This window comes from Salminus brasiliensis, chromosome 3, assembly GCF_030463535.1.
Source record: "Salminus brasiliensis chromosome 3, fSalBra1.hap2, whole genome shotgun sequence".
Taxonomy (NCBI): domain Eukaryota; kingdom Metazoa; phylum Chordata; class Actinopteri; order Characiformes; family Bryconidae; genus Salminus; species Salminus brasiliensis.
Genome location: NC_132880.1, coordinates 27953414 through 27977072, shown reverse-complemented (window position 1 = coordinate 27977072; position 23659 = coordinate 27953414). Strand labels below are relative to the sequence as shown.

The following is a 23659-nucleotide window of genomic DNA, read 5'->3' as shown; positions in this document are numbered from 1 at the left end:
TACATTTATAGAATATATTTTGTTTTATTCATCAAAAAAGTTCCACATATATTTATTTATATAATATATCTATAATAGATTTTTTTGTCTTTTCTGGTGAGGTTATATAGGTATAGGTATTGCTCCCCGGCATTAAAGTCTTTCATTTTCACATTCTGCCTTTTCATTTCTTCCTTTTTCCCGAACTAGGCTTCCGAGAAAACATGTTGTCATTCCATTGTAACAATATTAAGGTTATTAATTGTATAATCAAATATACTCATATGAAATCTAACTACTTATACACCTACAATTACAATGAAAAAAATTCCACAGATCTAAATATTAGCCATCTCTGTAAAAAAGGAGACATAATAAAATTAATAATAATAATAATAATAATAATAATGTCACACAATCTCACAGATATGCACATGCTTGACACTGAATGACATCATAAAATATAGTGTCAGTTTGTGCAAGAGAAAATCACAGTTTAAATTCATCAGATAAAACTAGTAAAACTAAAATAAGGTCAATAAATTATTAAATTAACATATAATTTAATATCAAAATAAACCTAAACAGCAATACCTACAAAAAAGAAAATCAATGACTATAATACTGGAATGCTAAGTAAGTAACAGGCATAACCTGATGATAAAGCACTGGAATTAAAAAGAGCTTGAAGAACCCAAAGTAAGACCACCATCACACACATCAAGTATTTCAACGTGAATCAGTAAAAGTGCGGATGGAACTCTAATTATGACTAAAGTCACCATGTTCAAAAACAGAAATGGAGAGAAAAAAGAGGATGATTGGCTTCTCTCTCTCCTCTCTCAGTGTGCTATGTGAGTCATCCCCTTCTCTGCTTCTCAGCCCGCTCCCTCTCTCCCTTTTCTCTTTTCCTCCCACGCTTCCTCTTCCCATCCCTGTTTGCCATTCGTATTTCAGATCATCTCTTTCTCGCCTCTCTTCGCTCACTCGCTCGCTCACTTCCTTTCTCTCAGACCTCCAGCCACCTTCTACCCAATCACACAGGTGTTGGTGTCCTGTTTAGAGATTTGCATTTGAGTGCTATCTCGACCTCAGCCTATCTGTCCAACAGCGTGGGTGCACAGAACCTGTGGTAAGAGAAAAGCCGAGGTGTTGATGGGAGCATTGGCCGAATCCGCCAGGTTGGACTTGGACAGTGAGGGCAGTGTCCCCTCATTGATACTTCTCCCCCTCCTCCTGCTTCCATACCCTGCTGAAAGTGTGCAGAGAAGGCAGTGCAGGCCCCTGTGTACATAAGTGCTTGCCCTCCTTGCCCAGCATATAAACAGCTATTAAGGGGTGTAAATCTCTCACCTCAATAATGATTCAACTCAATTAGAGATCTGTAGGAAACAATTCAATGCATCATGAAATGTCCAATTTCACCACCTATTGGTTGTATTCGAGTCTATTGAACGAATACACTTTGACCAAGGAAACTATTTACCTATGTACACTATGTTTTTTTTATTGTTTGAATGTTTAAAAAATAGCTAGTGTTTTATTCTAACTATAGAATAAATGCATATTTTATTGAATATTATCATAACATAATTTTATTTAGGACTGCATGAACAGTATTTCAAACTGAAATTTCATTATGTATTTATTGTACTCACATCGGGCTCCTGCACTAATACTAACCCTACAGAAATAAATGTTGCATTTCTTTTCAATTAGTACATTTTATAAATCGTTACACATCAGCAAATAGGTACAAGAGAAATATCTAATATTGCGAAAGGCCCACACGTCACATAGTGGTGCATCCTTCTAATAATTGGTTTAATTCCAATTATGTTTTTTCTTGCAATTGTGGAGGTGTACAGTTTAAGGAGATACAGGAAATCTAGTCTAGTTTAGCTATTTACCAATGTCTTTACCAATACAAAAAGGTAAACTAGATTCCTGTATCTCACTAAAAATAATTTATTTTGTCACATAAAGATTATTATTCCTCACTTTCTGTTTTAACAGTTTGTCATCAGAGTTAAATTAAGATGTCTTCTGATTGAAATTGAAAAGAAATGTAATATTTATAATAAAGCTATTAAAGCATAAATAGTTCCAAACAATTATACCACCCATCAGACACTAATACTGCTCCATACCATCTTATCACATTTAAAACCATGGTTTCCAAAAACCCAGCCTTCCTTAGTATCATTATGAAATTAATAAGTAGGGAATTTACCTATATAGCAGCATGAAACTAGCTAGTTTCATATATGAAGACATTTGGCAACAGTCTGTTTGCAAAACAAAAGGCAAAAATCTATTTATATGGAACATGTCTACCACTTCAACAAATACTTGGTTTAGCTTCTTCTGTCATTTTTTCAGGCTCCAAAAACTCTGCTTTAGAATAACTTCAGTTTAGAAAGGAAAGGAATGGCAAATAATATGGACTTTTTGTGCGATAGTCTAATTTAAACCAGCCTACTGAGCTAGATAAATAAAAACAGAGGGTTGCACCAATACATTCTTAATGATTGTAAAAATCAGTAGAAAATATAAATAGAATGTGCCAGTTAAACATGTACCACAAGCTGATGCATATCAGCATGGTTTACCACATTGAACAGTTAAATGCATTTAATGAAGGTTGAACTAGAACATTTCCATTTCCATCAAATTAGCGGAGTCCAGTCCTGTTTGCTGACAGAACTCTGCTCTGGTGCATTTTGAATATGCTTCACTTTCTGCTCATTTTAATTTGATTTTAAAGCTAGAAATGTACAATTTGGATGCTGTGGATTACTGTCTGTTAATTTTAATATATATGCTGTAGTTTGCAACCTTTGAAAACAGATGCAGTTGAATTGCCACCTTCAGATGTACTTTTACACCCCAAATGGAGAGGTCTTCGAGGCCACCTCCTTTTGAGTGTGACACTGGCCCCTTTTTACCTTACACTAATGCACCCGATTCAGCAAATCAAGGCCTTTGGAAGATGTTAATTAGCTTATGAAGGTGTGGCAGGTTAGATTAGGACCTAGACCTTGCAGAATGGCAAATCCAAGATCAGGGTTGATGACCACTCCTTTTCTATCTATTCTCTCTTCTTCTCTTTCCATTATTGTTTATATTAAGCAGCTTGAATCATCACTATCTCTCCCTCTTCCATTTTCTTTTTCTTTAAAACGCTCCACCCCTCCCCACCACCGCCGCCATCACCACTGCATTACACTGGTGTTGTTCTCCTGTTTAGCGTGTTGGTGTTAGAACTATCTCCTTTCCCCAGCCTATCCAGCGTTCCCAGCCCTCTATCCCTCTCCATGGTGGCCGTTGAGCCAGCCGACAGTGTGGGTGCCTGGACTCCAGGGCCGGAAGAAGACGAGGCGTTGAGGGGAGCGTTGGCAGATGCCGCCAGGTTGGACTTGGACAGCGAGGGCAGTGTCCCCGTCATAAGTGTGCCTCCCCCTCCTCCTCCTTCCTTGGTGGGAAAGTAATTGTGCAGCTGGTAGAGGGTGGCACGGTCCACTGTGCCATACATGGGAGGCTTGCCCTCCCTCCCTAGCGTATACATGGAGATGTCCCCAACACCCCCTCCTCCTCCTCCACCTCCAGAATGTGTGTGCGGGTTGGGCAGTGTGGCTACGGAGAATGGCGGTGGTCCAGCAGCCAGAGGTGGACCGAAGTTCTTGGCAGCGAGACCGGAGGGGGACTGGTCCCGGGATCGTGGTGGCTCGGCAGTGGAGCGGGAGCTAGAGCGCGAAGAGCGACGGCGGAAGCGGTAGCTGGGCAGACGCAGCACGGCTGAGGTGGTGCTGCGGAACAGGTCAGTGCGCGAGCGGCAGCGCAACTCCTTGTTGCGCTCAATGTAGATATTGACCGCCAGGACGCCCACCACTTCAGCCAGGATGAAAGAAAGGCCACCGAAGTAGAAAGACCAGCCATATGAGTAGTGCCACTTCTTGTCCTCATCCTTTTTGGGAGAGATGTCGCTGAGTGCCGCTGAGATGTACACAATGACACCGATGATGTTACTCAGGCCTAGAGTAGAAAAAAATATAAGATATCAGATCTAAAATATGTATCAATTTTAGTAGTTAGTAGTTTAGTAGTTTAGTACAATCCATTATGAACAAATATGATAATTACATAAATATTTAATCTATGATAAAAAAAAATAAACAAGGGAGCAAGAATGAGCAGTGCTTGGTTTTTAATGGCTACATAACAGGCACAATAGGATGACTCTCGTCATGCATTCAAAGTGTCACTTGTTTTAAGAATAGCCCCACTAGTTTGTACAGAAGTCCCTGTAGTAATACTCCTTCATGTGTCATAAGCCTTGGAATGTTAAGAGGTAAAGTAACATACATCAATTGTTCTGACCTGATTGAAAAATCTGACTGCTCTGTTTAAACAAAGACGATATTTCTCACTTTTTGTCCATTTTCAATTTTCTCCATGGTTTGTAGATGTTCTGTACACTGTCTAAATATTTCAGGATGAACAGATCAGTAAAATAATCTAAAATAATTGGAATAAACACTTATTTTACATTAACATCCATTTAAGGTTAATAACATTTTTGCCTTTGCCTCTAAAGTCACCATTTTGGAGACACATGTTTATAATTGGACAGCAAAGATATAAGAACATTGGTTGAAAGCAAAATACATAACATTTCACTCCTGCATTGGAATTATGCAGAATTAAGTGCATGGAATATAATTTTGTCAATTTATTTACCAGAGCAAGGCACACATAATCAGTATATTTATATGCAGAGATACACATAATTTTATTTAGAGCAAGCTGAATCCAGCATGTGAAGATGAGGTGAAGGTGGGTTTTAAACTCAAAAAGAATCAAAACATTTAGGATAGTCTTGTTTGCTTCTAGCATCACTACTGCATATTTCTTTTCAAATCCAAAACACTGCTGTCATCTTTAATAGAAGACATGAATATGTACTAGAATCTCATTCTCAAGTATTCTTATTTTAGTGCACACAAAGTCTACTAGCCAGTTACAGCCAGCCCTGATTAGAGCCTTTCTGATATCGCTTGATGACACCATAGACCGATATTGTATCTTCATGTGATTATTTGTGTGCAAATGTATTATAATTGTCCATAAGTCTGATTTTATATATCTATAAGCATTTTATGTAGTCAATGCTCACCTCAGATAGCATTTTCCTAGTAGACACATTTATTAGAGTGTACTCACTTTACTGTATGTATGGTAAGTTTGCAATCAACCTTTTTATTACAAAATTACCTTTTTCCTTTATTATAGACCTACTGGAAAAGTGTCAATTATACAGATAATTTTATTGTTCCCTCTGTTGCTTATATATTAAAAATGACACAATCATGCAGCAGAAGACTAAGAGGCAAAATATCTAGCTAGATACAGATGTTATCTAGTTAGACACGATCTGCTGACCAGTTTGCTCTAAAAACATCCAACCTACCTGCCACCACAAACAGAATGCCTGCTCCCAGGATAATGTGTCTTTTGCTCTTATAGAAGCGGCTGGAGGCCACACACACCCCGCCTAACAGCAACAGGATGGCACTGAGGATAGGGAATATACTGGAGGCCCTGACAACACCTTATAAGAGGAAAGGAAAAGAGAGGACAGGAAAGAAAAATCAAGCCGTGAAACGGATCAGCGAAAACTGATACCTTTGTTCCTACTCTCTTTACTGCAAGCTTCTAAATTTAAACACAAATCTAACACAAACTAGCAGTGAGACTGTGCACACACAACTCACGTAAGAGGTACTCTGCAGCATCCTGGTCATAATCAGCATCTTCAGGGAAATGGTTAATCTGGGAGCACACTCCCCTCTTTAACCCTGACAGAGAGAGTAAGAGTAAAAGAGTGAGAGACATTGCAGGGAGGTCTCCCTTTTTGAAAAAGAGGAACCATAGAGTGTGCGCTACTTCAAGACTAGCAAATTTAATATAAAAGAAGCTCTGGCTTTGGTGGCTTTCACACAACATGGCAAGCTGATCAATCCTTTTTCAGAAAATGTCTAAATTAAAAATATTACATAAGTTCTGAGAGTCTGAGAGAGCACAACTGACCGGGCCCTCTCCAGGTGGGTAGATAGTGCTCTCTCCCCTCATAATTCTAAAATCGATGTTGGCAGGCACAAGCTTTTGTTACCCTTCTAGTGTCTGGAACATTGCTAGTGCTAAAGTGAGCTATAACATTTGTACATTTTACATGCTGAGAGATACAGAAACATGGAAAGGGACAGAAGTATTTGGGCTGTTTTAAGGTGGCGGTTTTCAGAGCGACGTTTCTTTTTACCACTGAGGCATTTTAACTTTAGCAACAGCCAATTAAAATTGGCACAATACTGAGCTTATGCATATCAATAACTAATGCTCTGCAGGTTTAGGTCCAAAATGAACTAAAAATCTTAGAATGAGAGACACATCGAACAGAAGAAGTCAACATATATCAACATGATATCAAAGTCAACAATACTTTTCAAACACAAAGTCAAAGGAAAAAGGTAAAGGTCACTGGTAAAGGTGCACATATTTGTCACTGTATTATGTACAGCAAAATGTGTCCTCCGCATTTAAATCATCTGTGGTAGTGAACACACACACACTAGTGAACCAGGGACAGTGAGTACACACACACCCAGAGTGGTAGGCAGCCAACTCCAGTGCCCAGGGAGCAGAAAGGGTAAAGGGCCTTGCTCAAGGGCCCAACAGTGGCAGCTTGCCAAGCCCAGGAATCAAACCCACAACCCTGTTATTGATAGCCTGGCACTCTAACCGCTGAGCCACCACTGCCCCTCCTGTTGCTTTATTTCAGTGGAGAACTTAACTTACGTATTGAAGTTAGATGATAAAACATTTTAGAGGATAAAACAAAGATGTCCAACCTCAGCTACAAGCATTCCTCTGATAAAAGTGACTGTTTCGGCCATATTAGATTCTCAGCCTCTTGCTTTTAAAACTGAGCAGCTGCATGGTAACAGAAGGATCAGAGCTGGGCGAGTGGTGTTCCGCACGTTGAACAGCTCTGTTTTTGTTTAGTTTGATTATGCAGGGAAAAAAACGATCACTGCATGACACCTTTGACCTGCGATGACTCATCGCATAATCACAGCAACTGACATCCACTCCTGTTGGTTTCTCATGCAAATGTGGGAAAAGAGAGACACTGTTTGCTGGAAAGCTGCCTCTTGAGACACGACCAGAGTACAAGCTGTGGTGTGTTTACATGCTGCAAGCTCACTGATGCCTCCCTCTCTATGTCCAGACATGAAATATATTAGATGAATATAAACAGTACTAGTGTATTTAAAGGAAAAAATTTATATCATGAAAAAAATATATATGTTTTGTAAATAATGTATTTCAAAAAGCTAAACGGTCATATTTCATATTTATTACATGTTAATATAATTGGTATTATTAATTACTATTTAAACAGTGTAAATATCTTTCGGCCTAGTTCAGTACTCACAACCACAATCATGGGGAAGACTGTTGACTTGACACTTGACTTGACCAGAAGATAATCATCAGAACCCGCCACAAGGAGGGTTACTGGTGAAATGGCTGGCAAAAGGGATGACCGCAGCTTTGTATTATTGTATATTATAATATAGAATCAGATATATTTTTAAATTATAAATATAAATAAATTAATTAATATAAATAAATTATAATGTTTTTCACTGCATTAAGCAATTCATGCTGATTATCACATAACGCCACATCAGGGTCTGGAGCATCTCCAAAATGACATGGCTTGTGCTCCTGGTCAGCTGTGATTAATCATTTTTGATAAAGAATCACAATCAAAGTGAGGTTGTGTGGTTTTGTGATCTGTTACAAATGAAAATGCAATACTGCAGTCAGTTTCTGTCAGAATTCTGTAGGCAGCTACTGTCGAGAACATGTTGAGAACAGATTTACACCATGTCACATGCACCTCAAAAAAGCAAGAGAGACTGAATCTCCAGCAATCAGTGCTTTTTTGTACAGTGTGCTGCAATCATGCACATCTTTTATCAGCGACTGCATTAATGCAAGTGCATATGCCTAAGTGCTATTTGTACATTAACCTGCATTTGAAGAACAATATTTGGACTTGTACAACATGTACAAAAAAGGAACTGAAAAGCCAAACACTTCACAGTTTTGCTATGGTATATTATCTCAGCCACCTACCACACTTGGTGATCAGTCATAACATTAGTGCCTAATATTCAGTAGGTCCCCCTTGTGCCTTTACAACAGATCTGACCATTTGAGGCATTGAGAAATTTGTGGGAGTGGGCTTCCATTGATCACATCAATGAGCCGTAGGTGCTCATTGATATATATATATATATATATATATATATATATATATATATATATATATATATATATACAACCACACGCATACCTTCCAGGCAGCAGATCCTCCAGAGGCCAGAGTGAGTTAGGGCTCCGGGGTCTTTCTTGTCCTTGTTGTGGGGATCATCCTGAGTTGAGTTGGCAGTGCTGTTGCAGATGAAGGCTCGTGCATACAGCCAGTAGTCTGTGCCGATGGCCACCGTCATCAGGGCAAAAGCTGCAAAGGCCCCGACCATGGTGAGGAGCACCTGGATCCCCCGCTCACACCACACCATCGCTACAGGTGGAAAGACAAGTACAACAGAGGTTTTGCAACGTAATGATTACATTTCAAATTCAATGCAGCTACATCATCCCCTTTAAATCAATGCATCACAATGCCCTGATGCATTTATGCAAAGATTTCAGCACCCTTTGGCAAGTTATGTTTTTAGGGGAAAATTAGTTACACAACCACTACTGAGAACTTTGTTATGCACATTATAATGCATCAGTACTGCTTTGTTTTTGCTTTATTTAATATATTAAAAAAAAAACTGGATAGGGGTTAGTCTTTTCCACTGGGAAAAAAGAGCTGTGGTTAGTGGCACACCACTTTTGCCACTTTTGGCAGCACTTCTGAAACACACAAGGAGAAAAGTATGACAAATGACAACCAAGGTTAGAAAAGAGGAGGTTAGCAAAAATGCAGAGTGAGCAGAAAGGAAGAGGAAGTGACAAGAGGGGAAAGACAAGGATTTGAATGAAAGCAGAATGAAACTCTACTCAGTTTATGTGGGATCTAAGCATGGCAAAATAAAAACAGAATGAAGGTGTATACAGGTGCAGGAAGTATGAATATTAGATGCAGAGGTTTCAGGTTTATTTATCATATGCCCTGATATACAAATTAGAAATGTCACTGATGTGGCAAAGCGAAGGCTCCCCTAAAGCGATTTCACTTCCTTTGAAAAAATCCTGGAAAGCAGGCTGATGATTTTTTGGCTTTGAATTGATGCCTAATTCCTTAACAGCTGGAAGGCATTTCCATGAGTTTGGGTTGACTGAAGGTATTACAGCTACATGAAAAGTAATTAAGTCAAAATCTGAGCAGACTCAGAGTTCCTAGATGTGGTTTCCAAAGAAAGGAATTAGGAATCATATTTTTATAAGTGGAAAAAATATGATGTTGGTATCACATTAATATTTTTAGATACTGCAGTTCATGGCCTTGTTGTATTTGCTGATTGTTAGTCTTTTGATGGGAAGATGTCAAGCTTATTCATTTGTATACAGATTTTTTTTTTTTATCAGACCTCTGTTCTACTCAGTGATAGAAACACATTGTTTTGAACCTGAATTGCTTAGATGTGTTTGGAGGGACCTATCCTTTGCTGGATAACCAGGAATCGGGGTTCTGTGTTGAAGCCAATATCCAATATTGTTCATGTCGAGGTCATAATTAAAGGTTAGAAAGCTTCATCTTTCGGTAAGCCACAAAAACAGTGGCCTTAAATAGACTTCATCACAAAGGCTTCCATGTATAACAGTTGTGTCAAAAATGTTACAAAATAAATAAATAATAGATAGTTTAGTTGACTACATCAAAAAGTTGCACCAGGCAACCATGTCCTCACGCCTCAGAATGCAACAAACTGCACCTCTTTCCACAGAAACCACTGAAGCTAAAAAGAGTATAGGTGCCTAAGAAATCATCTGCGTGGGAGTACTGTGGTGGATAAGAAAAATGCTTGGTGCAAAATTTGCAATAAAAGGTTTGATGAATCATCTCACATATATAACTGCAATGATTCCTATTCTCCATTTGCCATTGATTACGCCACATATCTTAGATATTATGCTAATCCTCATGGCATCATCAAAAAAAGTACTTAATATGATTATTACGCAGTCCCATGGAAAATACACAGTACACACTACTAGGGTTAATGTGGTAATTTTACAAGCGCATATGCCACCTGGAAACCTTAACCTGCAAGCTGTTGGATTTGGTATTGTGGGAACTGTAGTGGTTTGTGACTTGCTAATTGTGGTCTCTCTTTCTCTTACTGCCACTTTTAGAGAAAAGTAATCCTTTTTATATCTCCTTATTCTTTATCTCTCACTGTTCTCACCTGTTGAATTGATATTTCTGCTTTTAACATCTTATTTGAACTCTATTTCAACAAAAAAACATGGTAAACTGAATGAGGACGATGTGTCTGTTTGTGTGTGTAGAAACACATATAACATGCTAACATTAACCTTTTCCTGTGTAATTAACTCACTACGGGCTGTAATAAAAACTTCAGGGTGGGACTATTCGGCACTAGATGGAACAAACTGTAACTTGCACAACTGTGTAATTAAATAAAAAGAACAATTGGTTAATCTTCTTTTTTTTCCTGTTGTACCATACCTGTACCAAACCATGAGGTCTAAATGTGTTAACTGTCTCAGTGTGAACCATACTGTGACTTTTGTTTAACCATTACATCCCTATTTAAATCTTATTATAATTTATTTGCATCATCTGTAATACACTAATACTTTGGCGGCAGTTCTAAAGTCATCTATTATGCTTTGTAGAAATTGCAGCAAAGCAGAGGCTATGTCCCCACAATTGCCATTTGGCCACTAGGCATCCCTCTGAATCTACTTTACATGCATTTGACACCCACCCATGCCATCATGTTGATATCCTTGAATGGAAACAAGCAGCCAGGTCAATACATCATCGTCTTACAGTACATTCACCGCGCTAAAATCTCAGGTTGATAAAGCTACTCAGCATACTTGCCAAGGATTTGTCATCGTTCCAATGTGTAGCCTGCTTTTCACAAGCACAACAACTCATCTCGAAGGACTGCAATGCTTCTTTGTTTAGCATTGTATGTCATCAGTCTAAAACTGTCCTGCTGCTTGCGTTGATGTCTAAAAGGATCTCGCAAACAACCTTAACTAATCAGAACACCAAAATATGTTTCCAGTCATGCTTCTTAAACCGTTGGTTTATGAAAACCCATTAGAATTGTCTGAACAGTTTCACATTTTGAAACGTGATTCCTTAAAAGCATGTAGCTCAACTCAATTCCACACTCTTATAGAGAAAACACCAATGGATGGAGATTGAAAGTCAAAGACAGCAGTAGCAACCAGGCAATTATAATATAAGCATTATGTTTAAGGGCCCACATCACAAAAACACTAAGTTTCCCATGTATCACTCATCCACATTCCACACAGTCTATGTATGGAAACTGCAAAACAGCCATAACTGTTTTTGTGACGTCACAAACATTAACATATTTGCATAGGTCAAACTAAACCTACTAAACCTACAGCAGTGTTGCTCTGCTCATGTTCATGTTGATGTCATAAGGTGTGTTTTAGCCTGGAGTGCTTTTTGAGGCACACTACAGGGCAACCAATCAGAACAGAGGTCATACAGTATCAGTCTCAAAGACACAGTACCAAAAACTTCTTAATCTATTACTTATGAACACCACACCACATATATGTGGGGCTAACAGGTTGTAGGAGTATTTTAGGCCCCTCAAATGAAATGAAACTGAGTTTTTGTCCTGCTGGTAAACAAGTGTTAATATTAAACACCATACATAAAATCAGATATACTGAATACTAAATATTTGACTAGTGCTGTTGATCCAAGCAACAGAATATAGGTTCTGTGAACTAGGCCCAGGATTCCAAGTATATATAAACGCCGCTCAGGTCCTTAGTTGCTTTGTTACTGTAGGTACAACACAAAGAATTCATTTGCATTTCAGATGTTCACCCTGATTGGTGGCTGATTAAATAGGCCTGCTAAAAATGAATGTGCAGGAACAGACCTTTTTTAAAAGCTTTGATAGGACATATGCTGGATCATATGTGGATTAAACATAAGCATTCACACACCCTAATATGTGAATATGCAAAGAGACAGCATTCCAATTAGAGACAGAGGGCAAGACACAGACGTGCAGAACATCTAGATGTTCACAGTGAAGAACATTTGTAGACAGAGCCCCATAAACCATCACTTCAGAACACTTCATTAACCCCATAGTGTCCGCCAAGAGCTCAGTGGTCAACGCTTAAAGCACAGAGACATCAGCACATATGTGTGTTAGTGTGTACGTGTGCCTCCATGTGTGCATGTGTGTGTGTGTTACCTGGAGGAATGTGTCTGCTTTTTCCATCCATCCTCGCAGCACTCTGGTCCTCGTCACAGAAGAACGTACCGACCAATCCGTCCAAGCAGCATCCATCGACTGTTCACCCTCTCTCTCTCTCTCCCTCTCTCAAACACACACGCTCACTCTCCCTCCCTCTTCCTCTCTCTGTCTCTCTCTCTCTCCCCCGTTTTCTTGCCCGTGGGTGGGAGTAGATTTTCTAGGTTTTGCTTTTTTTCTCTCCTCTCAGAAGGACTTCATGACAGCAATATTTCTCCTGAAGAAAGTCAGACACATCGAAAAGAAAGAGGGAACACAGGACAACATGTTAAGATGATGTTAAGGAGAGAGGCAATGCAATTCACTTTGAGAATCTGCCGAAATATTTATATAAAAAAACAGTCAAGCTTACACCTTTCCTTTTAAGACCTACAGAAACCAGTGGACCCGAGAAGGCTCCACAGATCCACAGAAAAAGAAAACGAGAGGGATATATTAAAAGAACAGAAAAAGAGAGAGCGAGAGAGAAAACGACAGAGAGAGAGAGAGAGAGAGAGAGAGAGAGAGAGAGAGAGAGAGAGAGAGAGAGAAAGAGAGCGTGCGCCATAGCATCACCATGGCAACAGTGCATTCTAAAGTCGAGAACAGAACAGGATGGTGTGTGTGAATGTGAGTGAGGGGTGGGGGAGTTGATATTGGTGACTGAAGGCAGTGGGGGGTGGATTCTGCCAAACACAATTACTGATTCTAAAAGCCTTGACCGTCACTATTTAAATATAAGGTAATCTACAGAGATGCTAGTTCAGCTTTCATGTGTGATGATGGTCATATGAGAAAGGACTGCATGGTCAACAGTAGGTGTGCATTTGCTCACTATGATAAACCTAGCTGCCACACAGCAAAAGGAGCTTTAGCATTTCAAATGGACATTTACTGTACCATCAGCAGAGATGAAACAATACCACCTTTCTTTTAAAAACTAAAATATTGAAACTTGGACTAGCAGTAGGTTTCAGGCAGCATATTCATAACCATTTTATACAATACTGATATGTATGTAGAGGTAGAGATATTCAGATATTCATATTAAATATGTAATTTCTTTTTTTAAGGTATTGAATTACTTGAATAGCTATTTTTTACAGAAACACTTTACTTAAGGCAAGCACCTTACAAAAGTAGGCTATCTAGTTCAAACAACTAGAAGGTTTGACTTCAGATATATAATATAAAATGTAGCATCACAATTCTCGAAAAAATATATACTATGATAAATTAAACAAAAGGTTTATTGACTCAAACTTAAAACAGTGTTCACACTTTAGAGCTTATAGTTGTACAGAACTGCAATGTCATCCTGTTGGTCTATTTCAATATATTCATATATATTTTCTTGTATTTGTTTTACCTGAGAATTTATGTACAAACTAGATTTATTATAGGGTTGATTCTTTTTCCCCTCCAATATCTTTATTGCTGCTGATATTGGCCTGATAGCCATGCTTAGTATTAGACTGGTGCAATCTCTTGCTATTACATTCACCTTTTGCTCAAGTACACAAGTAATTACAGTGCCACTAGACAAGTTGGAAAACCTCTACATTTCTTTTATTTCAGCATAAATTTTACATGAAATATGACCAGGTCATATTTAGCGTTACCTATATAACTAACAAAACATTCATTTTTTTCATTTAAATGAATTCATTTAAAGGGACGACTGAAGTCAACTGGGTGTTTCAGTCAACAGGTTAACAATTAGGTGTAAGTTTGGCGAGCTCGTCCATCTTTCAAGAACATTGATGTGGGTCTTTGCTTCACGTCAAAGGCTGGAAAAAAAAACAACACTCTAACATACGAACCTCATCCCAACTGTTAAGCATGAGGGTGGCAGTATCGTGGTTGGGACTGCTTTGCTGCATTGAATCCAGGAGAGTTTGCCATTATAGATGGACCCAAGTAGTCTGGATTGTACCAGCAAATTATACAGGAGCTTAACTGTAAGTGGGTCCGGCGCCAAGAAATTCAACATTTTGGAACAACCAAGTCAAAGTCCAGATCTTAACCCAAAACAGGACCTAGAAAGGTCAGGTCATGTAAAGAAACCCATCAACTTCACTGAGATGAAGCAGTTTTGTAAAGAGAAATGGGATGAAATTCCACCAGCCTGTTGTGCAGGAATGATCATCAGCACATGTTATTTCTGCTAAAGAGAGTCATACTACTTACTAAGAGCAAGGATTTACATATTTTCTCCAGGATGTTTAATGTTGGATCCTCTTGCTCATTAACTCCAATAACACTCCAAAGCTTCTTACCCACTAAGGTGTAGCATTCAGTAACTACAGGGACGGTAGATCTGTACAAACTGGTCTGTACAATTTTTTTTTGTGTTTGATTTGCTTAACTGGGTTCTTTATCTAATTTTAGTAATTGCATAAAGATCTAGTTATGTGTCAGGTCAAATTTTATGTAGCAAAACTAGAAGAACAAGAAATTTGTAGAGAGTTCAAAGAGTTCAAACTCAAACTTTCTAAAGGCACAGTGTGTTCAATTAATATATATCTTCATCAAGGGCATGGCATCTTCATTTATTCATTGTTAGAACATCTGCTGATCCATGAACAAAAAATTACATTTTCACCAATGCAAAATTCACAAATGAAAATGTTATTTCTATCAAACAAGATTTGCTTGTGTGTTGCTTGTATAAAAAAATAGTGATCATGCTCAAACACGTTTAAACCAAATGTATTCATCAGGCTGTGCTCGAGTCAGACTTGATTGTGAAAGTTTTCATCGGGGCTACATCATCATGACAGACGATATTTATAAACAATATCGTAAATCATTTTGCCATAGTTCTCTACAGCGATACACTAAAGACATTCACAGTAACTGGTTACTGTGGCGTGTTTGCCAGAACTGACCGTCCCTCCAGGACGAAAACCACCTTGGTACTGCACTGCTGCATATGTCAGATGATTTCACAAATGTATATGAGTCTATTAGTGACAGTCATACCAGATGGAGCCAAACTGCATTTCACATTTACAGTCACAGCCAGTGGCAGTCCTACTTATTGGACACAGAATGTGCATGGGTGGTAATACAGGGCATTAGCCATCCTGATCAAGGGCTTGTTTAGCAACATCAGCACGGATACAGTCAACAGCTTACTCACCATGTATGACCAGCGTCTCACAGCTTTATGGCAGCGCTGCTGCGTTTTCACAGAAGGGTTTATTGACTACCAATAGCTTATGACCAAAGTTAATGGCTAACGGACTGTCTAATGACATTTCACTGACATATTTGCGCTAATCGAAGAAACAGACTACCTTAGACAGTTTGTGTTTGTTGCCTTAACACTAAACGCGCACTCCCTGCTAAACCAACGAACAGCTTACTCGTTTTGTGAGAACCTGTAGGCATGTGTTTAGAACTACAGAGAACCACCTGATTATTCCTGGAAACCACTATTTTTGCGCGTTAAATCCTCAACACCCGTTACGCTCAGCCTCTGCGAAATTACTTCTTCTTCCGACAGCGTTTATTATAATTGCAGTTTCACGTCCGAAAACGACACGAACACAGGCCGAGTTCTTTTTTCTTACCTCTTCAATAACCCACCGCTTTGGCTGCGCTTTCCACCGGCTTTTCTCCGGAAAGGAGAGCGGCTGGAGAGACGCGGCTTAAAAGGAGGCGTGGCTCGGTCAAAAGCTGGAGCGCATGAATAGCCGCAAAATATGACCATACAGTCACAGTGTACCTCTCTGATCACAGCTTAAAGGAGAATGTCATCGATTAATCAACGTTTCTTTATCACCATCACTATAAAAAAAACTATAAAAATCTACTAATCTATGCTCTGAATATATAAATATATATATATATATATATATATATATATATTTTTATTTTTTTATTTTATTTATTTATTTATTTATTTATTTTTTTTCTTCTAATTGCTTGAAGACACAGACATTCAGTCCAAATGTATCCATGTTATTACCGAGCAAACCTACTGATGTGTTTAGTGGTTTACATACACTCATCATGGACGTGAAGGTCATGGCAGTATAGGGCTTTCAATGAATTATTTGAACTGTTCTTTATCTGGTGCACACGTTTTGTTTATTTATTTATTTATTTATTTATTTATTTATTTATTTATTTATTTCAGATGTATTAGATCAGGGACAAGTCATAGTGAGTATGTGGAGCTGGAGCTAATGTGAGCCAGTCACAAAAAGGAGAGAATCCATATGGAGTGTCCTTAGAAAAAAGACAATAAAAGGTGTATCCCGACTATTCCCGAGTAGTTTCCTGTGAAGTGGACTAGACAGGGAATTTAGACATTTTAAGTAAGATTCCAAACCATAAGGAGTGAAAGTGTCAAACTGTGTGGGGAGTAGTGAGGAACAGCTCGCTTCAGTACTGTTAAGTAAAGCTGTAAAGTTCAGTCACTGCATCTTGAGGGTTAAAACAGCTGCCGCTCATTATCACAATGTAAACATGACCCTAACATGTTGTATGTTAATAAAATCATGTGTTATTTATATTGTGTTATGGATGCAGTTCGTTTGCCATAGAGTAGTGGTTGTGATGACTTTGCAAGGCCAAATGATGGAATTTGGTCACCTGAAATTCCCTTAGCCAATATCAAGGGCACTGCTTAGGGACCATGTGGAATTAAAGTTTTATTATCCCCTTTACTCCTCCATGACTGTAGTTCCAAACCCTGGTGCTGGACCACTAAAATGTGCAGGGCAGGTGGTTCTCCAAGACCAAGGTTGGAAAACCACTGCTCAATGAATTTGATTTCAAAAAACAAACTCTTGCTGGTGTCTCAATGCAGGAGGAGAGGAAGACTTCAGCGGACGACTCACAAGCATACTCTGCCGAGGAAGTATTTTGAAGAGGATAGACAACATGGTGGAGACCAGCTGTTTGTATTTTAATATTCTGTTTTTTGTACCTGATGTAAAACAAAACAGGTTTTGCTGTCCTGTTTCCCCAGTTACTGCTTATTCTCTCAGTTTCTGGGAGCAGCCGATGGCTAAATACAACTGACAAAATGCTTGGTTTCTAAAAAAAACCAAAAAACAAAATATCAAAAAACAAACAAACAAAAAAAAAAAAACGAAGGACACAAAAAGACATTTCATTGACCCACCAGTCCCTCACGCACAATGTAAAACATAAAAAAATAGCAAAAAAAATGTTGTCTTGTATAACAGCTCAAGGTCTTTGGAACACATCTACTCTCATAGAAACGGAAATGGAAAGGTTTCCTGCAAAGAATGAGATCAATTCATTGTTTTTTGATATATAAACAACAACAATAACAATGATAATAGTAAAGCACACACACCATCCTGAAAACTGAAAAAGTAAAGACATTGGAAAAAGTGAAATAACAGCACAAGACCTTTTTATGTAAACTGTGTATTGCTATGAAAAGTCATATTTGTGTAAAACCCTGTAATATTACTCTAAGACCTTCTCACTTCAGATGCCGGTTCTGTACCTGTCTGCTTGTCAACAAATGCACATTTATAGTTGTCTACAAAGGTCTGTTATATAAAATAATTACACCCAGCAACCATAACGCTGCTTTAATTCATCGCTGTTTCCAATGCAAATGGAATAACTGGTAGTTCATTCCTACAGTCATGTACAGATTTTAGAGGTAGGGAACACCTACGAGTGCTAATATGGAACCAGCAGTGAAGTTCCCATTACAGATAGGAACATGAATACAGTACAACTATTTCTAAAATATGTTATTGTATAAAAGCGACATTATGTAGCATTTTAGCTAAATACATGCATTTTAAATTCTCCACTGACTGTAATATTGAGAATAGCATTTATATGATTGCTATACTCTAAGTAAAGATGCTACAGATGGTTCTTTTAGCGATGACATATTAGAAAGGCTTTTGGTTCTGTAAAGAACCATGTTTGTAATAGACATGTGACCTTTACATTGATAAAGAATCTTTGCATGAAAAGAGAGTTTTTGGGGTCTTTTAAGGTTTCTTCACACTCACACATCTAAATGACAAACATGGTTCTTTATGGGACCAAAACAGGTTTTTCTATGGCATCACTCAAATAACCATTTGTAAATAGTCATAAAGAGTGATTTTTGTTTTGTTGAATTGTTTTGGCTATTATGATGTATTTAATTAAAAACCTTCTCGTAAAATGAGAAATAATCATTTTGCTTTTTTCCATTATATTTCTTTATAGGGGAAACTTTGTGCTGCTACTAAAGCAAAACCCTTAGGGCATCTGTTATGCAACCTCATGTTCCCTGCAGGTTAGAGAATTGTAGTTTATTTAAGGATGTGCCACCCAGAGCACTTGGGAAGGGTCTGGGAAAGGGCATCAGAACTTGTGGACTTTAATACTTTTATTTTATGTTTGTCTCCTCATGAGACAGTGTTTACAAGCGAATCTCCTAACAACAAGGGATAGTGTTTATGAAATTATTACCTCGTCTACAGTATGTGCAGCCATGAGCAGGGACTTAGCTTAGAATTGTTGCATTTGGGACAAACTGCTTCATCCAGGTCAACCTACCCCACAGCACCAGACTTCCACAAAAAGATGTTAAATGCTGAATGTCATATAACTTCCCTCTTCTAAACAGTGTCAAAACAGAGGTTCTTATTTGGGTCAAAAGCCACAAAAAGACGGATCATATTTAATGTTAAATGTGCCTGATTTCCCGTAAATCCTGGTTCAGCAGCTAAAATTTGCATAGCTACATATTTGTAACATTGCCAAGCTAAGAAATGCATTTTCCCTGCATGATGCTGAAAAATGTATGCATGCTTTCATCGCCTCAAGGCTAGATTATTGCAACACCATTGTCAGGATGTTCCAGCAGGAACCTCAATAAACATCAACAAGTTCAAAATCTCATGTCCACATCAAACTATCTTGTGTCCTCATGAGGTAAATACATTGTCTACTGCATTATACTGCATATATAGTACCACTGCTGCTGAAACAGAACCTCTCCACAATGACAATATCACAAGGAAAGGGAAAATAAATTTCACTGCAAATTTGCCAGTGTTAAATCAACACTGATAGTGTTAAATTAAAACTGTTAAACTTTAACACTCACAGTGTTAATTTAACACTATCAGTGTTGATTTAACACTGGCAAATTTGCTGTATGCGTTAAAAAAAAAAGTTTAATTATTTAATTCTAAGTGATTTAATGGTCCATTTTAGGGTTGGCACAATATTTTGTCCAATACCAATTGTCACAGTATAGAGGCGGAGGCAGATGTAAATGCAGGAATAATATGCCTTAATGTGTAAAGCCCTTTTTTGTGTCAAGGTCCAGATAAATGGCAATTTTCTTAACATCAAATGTTTGCTGTGGGGGTCTTGTGAAAGTAAAAGAAAATGTGTAATTAACGTACTCAAAGTAGGAATGTCTTTTTTTTTTTTGGGATGCAGATTTCAGCCAATCATAAGGTGATTGAAAACACCCACGTAAATGAGTGCACAGTGATTGCATTTCGTTGTTGCACAAATACTGCATTGCTTTTCATTGCATTTTGTTTTGGCACGTTGACAGTGTTACACTGTGGATTACAATGCAGTTGAGCTGATTGCATATTGTAAGGTGGTTTTTGTTCAATTCAGACATGTGTTCAGCATTTCTTTATTTAAAAACAAATCCACACACACATTTTTTCTGTTAAGAGATTGAGCGGCATTAAATCAGCATAGTGTATCTTTTAATTTCCATTTTGGTACGTTTTCCACACATAAAAATCTTCATACAAAGTGTATGTTAGTCTGCAGTGCTATGTTAAACATTGATAAACATCTGTTCCATGAAACATCATCTGCCAAGAAAACGTTGGGACATAACATTTTTGGATGTTGACAGTGTTTGGAAATATGGCTTTATTTGTAATCCTGTAATATGAACAGGTATGGAATCAGTATGAAAAAAGATTAAATCACCAAAATATTCTGTCATTTAAAACCTAATTGAGCATGCCATATGAGCAACAGCATCAATATGTCTGTCCTTGCCCCTGGGTGGTGTTCTGCATTTGATCTGCAGCTGTTTTACTTCCAATGTGCTTTGGAGGTTACAGAGACATCATTTACCCTTATCTTGTGCTGAGTAATAAGAGATAGGTCTCATATAGTCATATTGGCTTCATATTATATTTATATGTACTTTATTAATGTATCCCTCATATTTGTTAGCTTCCTTATATTACATTTACTTTTTAATTTATTACTTAACATATAAAATCATACAGATTCATTGCCAGGGCTGTACACTCTAATAACTGCAAGCAGTATAAATGTTAATTACGAGGGGTTATTGTAATACAGCAGGATTACTTCCAAACCTGCCTGGACTGCCACCGTCCATTTGAATCGATCTAGATCTAGAAAGTACTCTGAACCTGTGGGATGTTTACTCAGACCAATAAACCCTGATAGTAAATATCTTGACATGCTAGCACACAGTACGACACTAACCTTGTGACCTATCTATCTAGCATTCACAAGTTTGGAGAGCCATATGAAACTGCCCTAGCATGTTTTGAAAACAGATTTTCATTTAAAAAGGCTGCCTGTAAAATTAATATTTTTTTCTATAATAGGCTGCTTTGTACCTGAACAAAGTACAAATGATTCTTTTTAGCTCGAGACTGGTGTCAAGGCAAAAGTTATTGTTTCATACCACCTCACTAATGGTCACATTTGCATAATTTAATGGGCATTTCTGAAACTGAAGGAGAACAATACAGACAATGCATAATGCCATCAGGGCTAAACCCCAGATGTGACCACTGAGGATTTACAACAAGGCCAACATCCATGGCAACCATTTAATGATAATTAACATCCTACAATGACACAAATGATTGGCTGCCATGTTTTTGTCATCTCTGCCTAAGAAGTGGAAAAGACTTGGAGCGTTATATAGGGGATTTAGAAGCTACTGTATTTAAGATATTTAGAAAGATTAATTATTCAAGCATTATTGGAACTAAATATTTGTACTTCTATTTAATTGCATTTGCCTGAGGCAAAAAAATGCTTGTACAAACATATGAGTCTCAGTGGCTGGCATTGCCTATGGATCCATTTGCTCTGTCTGTGTTGTCTGGTGGTTACCCTATATATATAACCACAGTTACATTTGTAACCTGCATTCTGTTTTGTACCTTCTGACTGAAATGTAAATGGAGGGGACTGACGTCTGAACTGAAGGTGGCTGCTGTTGGCAGGGTTCTGCTACAAGCACATGGCATTCCAATAGGAAATGTAAAGTAATGCATGTAAAGCAAATTACATGTATAACATAACCTTCCAGATAACTAATTGCTACTATTTTTATTATTACCACAATTAACCATCATTACTTTCACTCTTTTTAGCATCTTTGCTATAATCATATTCTATCTGTGTAGTATTAGGTGTCCGCCAAAAATTTGCATCTAGTGTGGTGTCCAAAAAGTTCCATTTTGGTCTTATCAGACCAAAGAATATTCTTTCAGTTGATCATGAAGTCTCCCATGCGCCCTAGGGTGAACTGTAGTCAAGGTTTATTCTCTTTGCCACTCTCCCATAAAGTTTTGACTGATGAAGAACCCGGGCCACAGTTGTCATATTAAGAGTCTCTCCTACCTCAGCTGCTGAAACTTTTAACTTCTTCACTGAACTACTGAGTAGTCACTGAACTACTAAACAAAATACAACCAAGTGTAAATATAATATATATATAAATATAATATAATATTCTAGTTAAGATGCCATCTTAGTCTCATATATTTCTCTTAGACATAGTTTTCTGATAGTGACTGACCATTCAGCTCCTGTTCCTTTAAAACACTGACGTCAAGTTACTTTGTGTATGCATGTAGTGGTACACACTCAGGACTGATATGGGTTGTTATTTGTCGACTTCTAATGTGAAATAACTGCTTTATAGTGGGTGAATGAGGTATGGGTTTCTGGAAGGTGTTGTGAATTCTGTTTAGCCTTTCTTTTTGGCAAGTTTGTTTAGAGAGTTAATTGAAGACTCAATGTACCTAAACTCTGTCTTCTACATCCCTGCCCTTGTACTATTGCCAAATGAATTGTGACAGTCCTTAAGTCTAAGCATTTGAAATAATATTAACAATGATACTCAAACTTTTGACTGCTTTCTGTAGTAACTACATAATACAATAATCATACTTTTACTTTTTAAGTACTTAAGTAGTAAATTCCAGAATAAACTACTTGCAATACTGAAGTACAAAAAATGTTGAATACTTTAGTACTTCCACTGAAGTATGGATCTTAAAGATCACTTCTACTTCTATACATCACTTTTTTGATAGAGCACTTGTACTTTTACTCAAGTCTGGGTCTCTAGTACTTTATACATGTCTGCTTGGGGAACTCCACAAATTCCACAACCCATCATGTATGCTTTGCTGGCAGGACACTAGCCTACTGTCAGTTTCTTGCATTAGAAAATATAATGCAGGGGGATGAGCTTTCTCTCATAAAGTTCCCCAACTCTGAGATAACCTTCTTGTTACTGGACTCAGACACATTCTCAGTCTTTAAATCTAGATTTAAACTCTAAGTCTTTATACAAGATTTAACTTAACCCTCCATTACATATACTGTCTTCTTTGTCATTGTAACCTGTTTACATATTAGGACTGTTCTGTACTATTCAGATGTATGACTTTTTTGATAATTATTGAAGTAGTCTTTTTGAAATAATTCCTTTACAAGCCCTTCTTCCTTTTCTCCTTTTTTTCTCTCTTTCTCATGTCCTGAGCTGCCCCCTGCTGTCTGCTTGATGCTGGTGCGAGTCTGTTCTTGGTAGGGTGGGGCTGCCTCCCTGCCCTCTGGATCATTCTCTTCTGTGTAAAACTGCTAATATTTGTCATATAATAAACTGATATGACAAATCCAACTAATATAAGACTGCATTCACAAGCAGTCAGGAGACAATGTTGTTATTTGTCTGCTAATCAATACTGAAGTAAAACCACTTTTTAATTTATACATTTATACATTTATACAATGAGACATTCTATACAAACTTATGGTCTAAACCAGGTCTAAACAGGGTCTAAAAA

At 37.8% G+C, this 23659-nt stretch overlaps 1 protein-coding gene across 2 annotated transcripts; it reads right to left on the bottom strand.

Moving 5' to 3' along the window:
- Positions 1-16235, bottom strand: cacng8a (calcium channel, voltage-dependent, gamma subunit 8a). Of its 2 annotated transcripts, none has more exons than XM_072675817.1 (6): positions 16130-16235; positions 12513-12789; positions 8405-8632; positions 5754-5837; positions 5450-5590; positions 1-4014 (listed from the first exon to the last, which is right to left on the bottom strand). In XM_072675817.1, exons 2-6 carry the CDS (start codon positions 12541-12543, stop codon positions 3203-3205), a joined length of 1296 nt encoding a protein of 431 aa, XP_072531918.1. In that variant the 5' UTR covers positions 12544-12789; positions 16130-16235; the 3' UTR covers positions 1-3202. The 2 variants fall into 2 exon arrangements, with proteins under 2 accessions (XP_072531918.1, XP_072531919.1); XM_072675818.1 differs by lacking the exon at positions 16130-16235 and adding an exon at positions 12927-13070.
- Between the last annotated feature and the right edge of the window lie 7424 nt (positions 16236-23659).